Source organism: Solanum stenotomum, chromosome 8, assembly GCF_019186545.1.
Source record: "Solanum stenotomum isolate F172 chromosome 8, ASM1918654v1, whole genome shotgun sequence".
NCBI classification, from domain to species: Eukaryota; Viridiplantae; Streptophyta; class Magnoliopsida; order Solanales; family Solanaceae; genus Solanum; species Solanum stenotomum.
The window spans coordinates 5,487,773-5,496,929 of record NC_064289.1 but is presented as its reverse complement, the minus strand read 5'-3'; the positions used below and the strand labels follow the sequence as shown (position 1 = coordinate 5,496,929).

General features: G+C 35.4%; 2 protein-coding genes across 4 annotated transcripts; one reads left to right on the top strand and one right to left on the bottom strand.

Moving 5' to 3' along the window:
• The first annotated feature begins 1,825 nt into the window (after positions 1 to 1,825).
• LOC125873195 (B-box zinc finger protein 24-like) lies at positions 1,826 to 4,969 on the top strand. 3 transcript variants are annotated; one of them, XM_049554089.1, is made up of 4 exons: positions 1,826 to 2,007; positions 2,116 to 2,328; positions 3,888 to 4,196; positions 4,525 to 4,969. In XM_049554089.1, exons 2-4 carry the CDS (start codon positions 2,146 to 2,148, stop codon positions 4,732 to 4,734), a joined length of 702 nt encoding a protein of 233 aa, XP_049410046.1. In that variant the 5' UTR covers positions 1,826 to 2,007; positions 2,116 to 2,145; the 3' UTR covers positions 4,735 to 4,969. The 3 variants fall into 3 exon arrangements, with proteins under 3 accessions (XP_049410046.1, XP_049410045.1, XP_049410044.1); XM_049554088.1 differs by having other exon boundaries at positions 1,846 to 2,028; XM_049554087.1 differs by having other exon boundaries at positions 1,847 to 2,328.
• Positions 4,970 to 5,366: 397 nt separating this feature from the next.
• Positions 5,367 to 8,579, bottom strand: LOC125874100 (fructokinase). Its single transcript, XM_049554914.1, has 4 exons — positions 8,037 to 8,579; positions 6,291 to 6,623; positions 5,750 to 5,866; positions 5,367 to 5,668 (listed from the first exon to the last, which is right to left on the bottom strand). Exons 1-4 carry the CDS (start codon positions 8,442 to 8,444, stop codon positions 5,537 to 5,539), a joined length of 990 nt encoding a protein of 329 aa, XP_049410871.1. The 5' UTR covers positions 8,445 to 8,579; the 3' UTR covers positions 5,367 to 5,536.
• Positions 8,580 to 9,157: the final 578 nt, after the last annotated feature.

The following is a 9,157-nucleotide window of genomic DNA, read 5'->3' as shown; positions in this document are numbered from 1 at the left end:
TTGAATTTGTATCGTCTTTTTCATTCCAATTAAACACGTGGAATCAAAAGAGGAGTTAGAGGATTAATAACGCAAAAGATAATATTGTGTGTAGGATAATTTGGAACCACAGAAATTGGATCATCTGGACCATGAAAAACAATAATTCAAGAATGATCTTGACCGTTTAGCCAATGTACTAAGTATGAAAACACCAATATTGAAAGTGAAAGTGACACTTGAATCTAGCAACGTACAACTCATCATTCATAACTTGTCACCCCACATACATAAAATGATTTGAACTCCCACCGTCCCTATTTATTGTTGCGTTTAATTTGGTGTGAATAAAAAAATAAAAAGAAAAAGAACGGAGAGAAATGAAAATTAAATTTTATAATCTTTATCGTTTATGAGTTCATATATATCGGCTTTTAAATAACGGCATCATTTTTCAGACGGACATTTCTTGCACTATTTGAACTCTAAATTGCGGCTATATAAATCGGCTTTTAAATAATGGCATCATTTTTCAGACGGACATTTCTTGCACTATTTGAACTCCAAATTGCGGCTATATAAATATAGAGGCATTGCCTTAACTTTGATCATTGAATCTTTACACTTCTTCTCTATATATTTGTAAAAAATATTTTTTGGTCTATATCACATAAAATTTTCAATATATTTAAGTAATTCGAATATGTAGTTTTTTTAATATCTTTTCTTAAAAAAAATTAAAATTGGAATGGAATTAATATATGCAAATTGAACCCGAATTCGTGTCTTTCCTCGACTAATTAAGATAAAATTTATCAATTTAGTCCTCCTTAATGAAACTTTTCCATTTGAGGTTCTAGTAGTAAAGTCTGCAGCAAATTTGAGTGATATTAACTTAAAAATGAAAACCTCAAAATATTGAAAAAAGGAAAGTATTTACCATTAAAAATTGTAAAAATAATAAGAATAGAAGAAATAATAATAATAATAATAGAACTAAGAATACGATAATATTAGCACAATAATAATAGAACATGTAGAATTGTAGATGCTCCAGATTAGGACTTTGCTCTACTATTGAGAAGAGAGAAAACACTCCACTATTTACTAAGTTGTCTATCGTAAATCTTAGACCTTCATGCTTTCCTATTTAGAGTTATATTATCGTTGAGTTAAAATATATCATGTCACATCCAATTTCGTCTCCTAATATTTCCTCGATCTACCTCTACTTCTCCTTAATCCTATCACTGCCAACTCTTGTAGCCTCATCGAGGCACTTACACGCTCTTCCTCTTCACATGTTCAAATCGTTTTAGTCTCACTTCTTGCATCTTGTCAATGATGAATGCTACTGCCACATGCCCCACATATCTCAATTCATAATCTTGTCTCTTCTAGTATGCCCACACATCCATCTATGCATCCTCATCTCTCAGAACATGCGAATATTGATTGATAATTTCTCTATAGGACTAATCTTTTAAATCTCGATAACAGATTCTTATCACCCCACTCCAACTATCAATAAATTAAACACCATCTCAAATCTATAAACTTCAAATTCTATCTCCGTCTCTGGCTCAAAAAATATCATTGATATATTGAGGTAGATGCGTGTGAATCTGGTATTTCAAACTCCCACCAACAGCCATCATCCACGAAAGGGGAGTAGAAATAAATAATGCCCAAATATTCATAGCCACTAATATTAACGGCAGTCCAACAGCCACACAAGAGGGAAGAAAGTGGAGCCCTGCTAAAACTGTGCTGTCTCAATACTCATCAAGTATTTTATACGCAAATCCTATTCTATTATCCACACAAATCTCCCTCTTCCACTCATTTCATTCTGTATTTTCTTCTTCTTTCTCCTCCCATTTTTCTCATTACAAAGACCACATTTTTCTGTTTTTGATTGAAAGTTTTCATTTTTATTACTTTGGACTAACCACCTGCTTTGGGTTTTCTTGATTTCTGCAGGTCTTTTTTTTGTCTGACTGACCATTTTGGCATATCAGAGTTTGGGTATTTTTCAAATCTTGAAAAGTTCTGACATCTCTTCCCAAAAAGCTTTAAGACACTATTTTTCCTCTTTTTCTTGTGTGAAACTCAAAAGGGTATGTCTTGAATTAGTGTTAGGAGGCAAGAGTTGAGTAATAAAAGATGAAGATCCAGTGTGATGTGTGTGAGAAAGCTCAAGCTACTGTGATTTGCTGTGCTGATGAGGCTGCTTTGTGTGCAAAATGTGATATTGAAGTTCATGCTGCTAATAAATTAGCAAGTAAGCATCAAAGGCTTCATCTTCAGTGCCTATCTAACAAGCTTCCTCCTTGTGATATTTGCCAAGTAAGGGATCTTCTTCTTTTTTTTGTTGCCCTGTTCATGGAATAATTTGTTTTTAGTCTAGATTGTGTTACTAATATTTCAATCTGGTAGTTGTGTTGGTCCTTGATTAATGGAAAGTTAACTTGTGTACCTTTCGGGGTGCCCCGGTGGTTTGGGCTTGGGACTTCCATGTTGGAAGTCTCAAGTTCGAAACCCCTTGTAAGCGAAAGCGGTTTGCCTTTTGGGTCAAGCTCGTCGCACCGGGCTTGCCTAGTGCGGGTGACCTCTTCTATCTGGTTTGCAAGCTATTGCATAGGAGTAGGGTTTTTACCATGTGTGCACCCTAAGGGTAGTGACTGCGGTTTCCCTTTGTCATGAAAATAAATAAATGGAAAGTTGACTTGTGATGTTCCTTTTAATAGACTCTGATTAGATTATTAATATTACCATTTCACATAACTAATTTTGCATTTCTATGTTTAGTATTTATCACTCCCTCTGTTTCAATTTGTGTCTTCTTACCTTTTTAGTTCCTGATCTTCTATTCCAACATGTGACATGTTTTAAGGTCATAGTATTTAAAGGGTGTAATGTTGATCTTTAGTTTAAGACCACTTGATTCAAAAGTCTCTGGTTACTTTCTTAAACTTCTCTATCAGTCAACCCAAGACATAAAATGAAAGCGGAGGGAGCAAAGGCGGATCTAGGATTTCAATTCTAGAACATTGGTGCACCATAAAAAAAATGTATTAAGTGGGTATTGATCCCGAGTTCTCTATTCAAATAACTTAGCATTCAACCAGCCAAGTGCACCATTTAGCTTTACAAAATGTATACCTAAAAGATCTAATTTCACAGAGAGACCATGGGTTTAGCTGCCCCAAAATTAGCATATAAATTTGCCACTGAGGGCGGGAGGGGGGTTAATGAAGTTCTTGCTTTTCTAGCTAAAGATATAGGGGAGAGGGAGGATTAGAGGCTTACCAGACTGCGCATCTTAAACCTCATGTCATAACCAATAAGTATCTCAAACAAGAAAAGAGTTGTAGGTGTAGATAGGGCATAGTGAAAATGATTTCATGGATATGGGATAGTTTATGTTTTCAATTTCAGAAGGCTTTGGTTCAACATCAAAGGTAGTACAACATGGAATGTATGGTAGACGCACGTCACAAGTTTTACCTTGATGGGAAACTAACCCCCTAGTGTTGTAGTGGAGAAAAGTAGATGTGCGGACTTGTTAACCACCGAGTTTCCAAGTTGGAAACAAAAGGTTTCTTCTATGATGGTGTCAACCCTTTCAAAGACCGGAAACCTCAAATGAAGTTTCATGTCTATATTATTGCACATAGAATTTATACCTTGTAGTCAAGTGATAATTCTAAATTGGAAATTGTTGAGAAGAAGCAAGAATTAAAAGTGATTTTTCTGAACATGGTTATACCTGTCAAAATGATGTAAACATACCTGAGAAATAAGATTGAAAGTTAAAGATCAATGTTCTTTTCCAGAAATTGTATGACCGTCTTTGGGAGGACTTCAATGTTGCTTGCATTTAACTTGAACTATCATGTATGCAGGATAAAGCAGCCTTCATCTTCTGTGTTGAGGATAGAGCTCTCTTTTGCAAGGACTGTGACGAAGCAATTCATTCAGCCAGCAGCCTCGCTAAGAACCACCAACGCTTCTTAGCCACTGGAATCCGTGTAGCCTTGAACTCAAGCTGCAATAAGGAAGCAGTAAAAAACCAACTGGAGCCACAACCACCTCAGCAGAATTCCCAACAAGTTGGCTTGAAAATGCCTCCACAGCAATTGCCCGGTATCACATCACCATCTTGGCCTGTCGACGATTTACTAGGATTTCCAGATTATGAGTCGAGTGACAAGGTAAAACAAACTTATTCCTTTTACATTTTGCAAGTACCCTTTATTTTCTACCACTTGGGTGGCTGAGGGATTGATGTGTAGAGGACTTCTCTAGATGATGAGAAGCTATCAATTTTGAAACACTTAAATATGCAAAAGACGACTTCCTTAGATTCCTCTATACATAGGGAGACATTTTATAACACCATTACATTGTATATATGAAGTTGGCCTAGGGTTCAGTCTACTAAGTGAAATTGTGGTGACCCTTGATTCAGTTTTACCGTGTCATTGTCTATTCATTTAATATGTAATGAATAACCTATATTGATTGTTTCAATCTATACAGAAGGATCTACTTGAGCTTGGTGAATTTGAGTGGTTAGGAGGCATTGATCTCTTTGGTGAACAAACAGCAGCTGAAGTACCTGAGCTATCAGTACCTCAGTCGAGCAACACAAATATTTACAGGACAACCAAATATCAAATGCCTTACAAGAAGCCCAGATTTGAAATCCCAGATGAAGATGAGTATTTTACTGTCCCAGATCTTGGTTGAACACCAACTTCAAGAAGTTCCTAATTAAAAGTACGTGTGCTTGTGTGTAGTACTTAATCAGTGCTCTCATACTGTCAACAGATATGTTCAGTAAGTAGAAAAAGTATTGTTCTGCTTAACTCTTAAAGATACTCCTTATCTTGCTTACTTTTGCAGTGCGCTCATATTGTCAACAGATATGTTCAGTAAGTAGAGGAAAACATTATTCTGCATAAGATATCCTTTATCTTGCTTACTTTTCGCTTCTCGGGTAGAATTGCATCAGTTTCTTATTCTTATGGCAACATAAAAACATATTGAGGCATTCTTGGACATGCTGATTTTGGGTTCTTTGAGCTAGTAAAACCTAGTTTTGTTACAAGAACTACCACTGATTCATTACTCCACAGTTGTGATTTTACCTTGTAGCCTCAAACCAAGGAACAAACTTTCTTGGCGTTGATGCACTATCTCTAGTTGTGCAACAACAATTGAGTTAGAAGTTTTGCATTTAGGCATCCTTCATCAATTACTGCACATTTAAGCAGCGACCCAACTCATGAACTCTTTAAGCAAACTTCCCAACTTTTCTGGGATTTGATGAGAAAGCAAATAAATATCGGAATGAAATTCATATTAAAGGAGAAGATCCATAGGAAGAAAGCTTAGTTTATTAAGTGCCTTGATGGACCGTCATCACAACAAAACATTAAAATCCAAAACTAAAAATTGAAAGGCTTCCTACTAGCTTGAAAGTAAAAAAACTCAGAGAGGGGGGAATATATGGAGATGGAAAAAAAATTAAAAAGATAACATGATGTTTCTATGCTCCTCCCTTGAGCAAAGTGAGAGCTTCAGATTCAGTAGGCAGAGCTGGGATTGCTCCTTTCTTGGTGGTTGTGATGGCTCCACATGCACATGAAAACCTTAGTACTTCCTTCAACCTTGCTTCATCCTGCATTTTTTCCACAAAATTAGTATATTATACTTCCCGGTATCGCTTAATTAGTGCTTAGAAAAGGATACTATATTTTACCTCAAGAATGGCTTGATCATCAACAATCTTTGTTAGAAGAGCACCAACAAAAGAATCACCAGCTCCAGTGGTGTCAACAGTCTTCACGTGGAATCCTCCAACGCTTCCATGGAATTTCTACACCCCAAAAAAGAACCAAGTCAGATTAAACAATTGAGTAACTACATAATAACTATTCAGCCTTGTCAGTATATTGATATCACAGATTCTAATTATTTATTAGCCATGAGGGGACACATTAATTAGCAGTACGGCGAAAGTAAAAAATACTTTAAATTATGTCAATACCTTTGGGCTAAGATCAAGTGGAAGAAATAAAATTAGGCACACAAATAATGTACTTTTAGTGTTGTAGGTCCTCCTTGGCTTACTTTAATTACAAATTAAACAACAATGGTTCGTCTAAGTTCTTACCTACCACTTTACAGCTATCTACTAGTGAATTCAATAACAAGCAATCAAATAAAATAACTAAAACGAAAGAATGATTACGACCTGATAGTATAAAAATGATTTAAAATGAAATTAAACAAAGATATACCTTGGTGTAGTAATTGCAACCCTTTTCACCAAGAGTGACCAAGAGGAGCTTCAAGTTAGGATGCCACAAGGACATGGCGGATTCATCATCAATCTTGTCGCTTCCAGTGAGGAATTCGAGTTCCACATCGCTGACCTTGATCACATCAGCATAGTTCCAGATGCTCTTGATTTGCTTCCTGGCCTCTTCTTCCGAAGACCACAGCGGCAAACGAAGGTTTGGGTCATAAGAGAGCAATGCCCCTGCCTCCTTTGCTACTTCCATTGCCTTCAAATGTGCTGATCTACATGGCTCCACGATCAAACTAATTGATCCGTAGTGGAACACCTTAGCCTATATTACACAAATCAGACAAACAATAAACTATAATCAAAACGAAAATTAATTAGTTTGAATAATTAGATGTGGGGCTGACAATTAATGATTCCCCACCTACCCCCTTTGGTAACATTGGGTGCACTCTTTGCTCTAAGATCTCGATACACTCTATATTATTCCTCCTAGTATATATCGTCATTATACACTTTTTGACTTTCATGGCTTCTTCTAGCCCGTGACAGTGACGGAGTTACAAGGACACAAACTGGATTCGACATCTACTATATACTCCCTCTGTTTCACAAAGAATTGTCTAGTTTGATTTGGCACGAAATTTAAGAAAATAAAAAACACTTTTGAATCTTGTGATTCCAAATTAAAGTTATGTCAAATATACAAAATTGTCTTTTAATCTTGTGGCCTTTAACATGTCACCGGAAAGCTGAAATTAAATGTTACCAAAAAAAGAAAGAGATCATTATTTTTGAAACAGACTAAAAAGGAAAGAAAAGGAGATCATTCTTTTTTTTAAACGGAGGGAATATAAATTATGAAACTAATTAAAATGCAAACAAATCAACTTGGTTTTGTTGCAAATATCATGTGAACTAAAAATCTACTATATTTTTAATTATTTATAAATTTATAAGGTAATGAAAACAAAAGAGTGATAATGATATGAAGAGAAAGAGACAAAGCATAGCTCTTTGAGATTTCAACACCTGAAAGGCAGGAAAAGTTGGGTTAAGCTAAGAGACAACACTCACCCACTCTTCAAGAAAAATCCGTGTCACTTACAGCTGCATCTTAATTGCATGCAACACAATACACAATAAACTACCTTTCTCCCAATTTTCGCTCTAACTGAATTACTAATTGACAAAATTCTAGCTGTCTCTCTTTAAACAAACAAAATTTAAAAAAGTGGATAGGGATCAACTTTTGCTTACAAAAGCAAAACCGATCTCATAAAGGGAACACACTATTTATAGATTGTTTCATTCTATTAAATAAAAGTCGAAATGGATGTGTGTGACATATTAGTAAGATGTGAAGAGAAGAGCGAGATCTCAGTAACTTGAGGGATTCCGGATTGGATCCAATTAGGCAAATAAATGATATGTCATTTTCTAATTAATTAGAAAAATTACAGTAAAGTCAAAAAAGGACACCAACCAACCCACCTAAAAATAAAAATAAGTTTTACGTCTTTTTCAATTTTAATTACTATTATAATTAACTAAACTACAGTTGAGTCAAAAACAGGCAACAACAAACTCACCAGCTTCGTCCATATCAGTAACCAAAAATAAGATCACAAAACTACGAAATTGCACGTGAGAAACACGCACAAATCACCAAATCCAATGCGAGTTTGGGAGGGAATTAAAAAATAATAATTAGAGATTTAATGACGATGGAACTTACAGATCTAATAAGATCAAGATTCAACTCATCGGGCGTGAGCAACATATCAGCACTGGGATTTCTGTAAAACATAAACTCACGCTCTCCGTCGGCGCGTAGAGTCACGAACGCCAAAGCCGTCCTGGCGCCCTTGTCAAAATTGATTCCATCGGCTTGTACGCCGTTCGTTTTCAGAATCCCGGCGAGCATGTGACCAAACTCATCGTCGCCGAGTTTCCCGACGAACGCCGACTTCCCTCCGAGCCTTGTCACCGCGATGGCGACGTTCGCCGGTGCACCGCCGGGAGCTTTCAAAAATCCGGGAGCCTCGGCCAGGGATACGCCGGAGACTGTCGGAACGAAATCGATCAACATCTCACCGAAACTGACGATCAAACCGGAAGAAAGAGCACTACCGTTAACTGCCATGGCAACGATGAATATAGAAAATATATGTATCTATAGGTGTATCTATAGGTTTTGTATAGTAATAGAGAGAGAAGAGGAGGAGGAGGAGGATAAGTGAAGATTATTAGGAGCTTTATATAGAAGGTGGTTGAAGAGTTCTAAGAAGAAGAGAAAACTATTTAATTACGCACAGGGATTTATTTTATTTTAATTAAAAAAAAAAGTATTTGTAGTAATAATTATCCAAAAAATATTATGCGACACATATATTCCTTAATTTTAGGCTAATAGTAATTATTATTAATCTTAAATGGCACGTCACTTTTATCTGGATGTAGGACCTTTATTAACTTGATTAAAGACAAGAAAAATATCCCACAAAAAAGTGAAGATTTTAGAAAAAAATAGATAAATATTTAATACGATTACAAAATTATTTTTTTTAGTAAGTTAGTGCTAAAAAATAAAAGGGGAGAGAAAATAAAAATCTTGAAGAATTTTGTTGTTAATTTTTATTTTGTTGACTTGTTATTAGTTTATGGTAAAAGTTACGCTAAATAATCTCCTAATTATTCAACTAATAACTAATCTTCTAGGATCTAGGTGTTAAATCGTTCTAAAAGTTAAACAATTTAAAGTCAAATTAATAATTAATTGACTAGATCATTGATGGTTTAGTTATTTTTTATTTTAATTATAAATTGTTTTGATTTCTTTATTAATTGAGTTTTTTG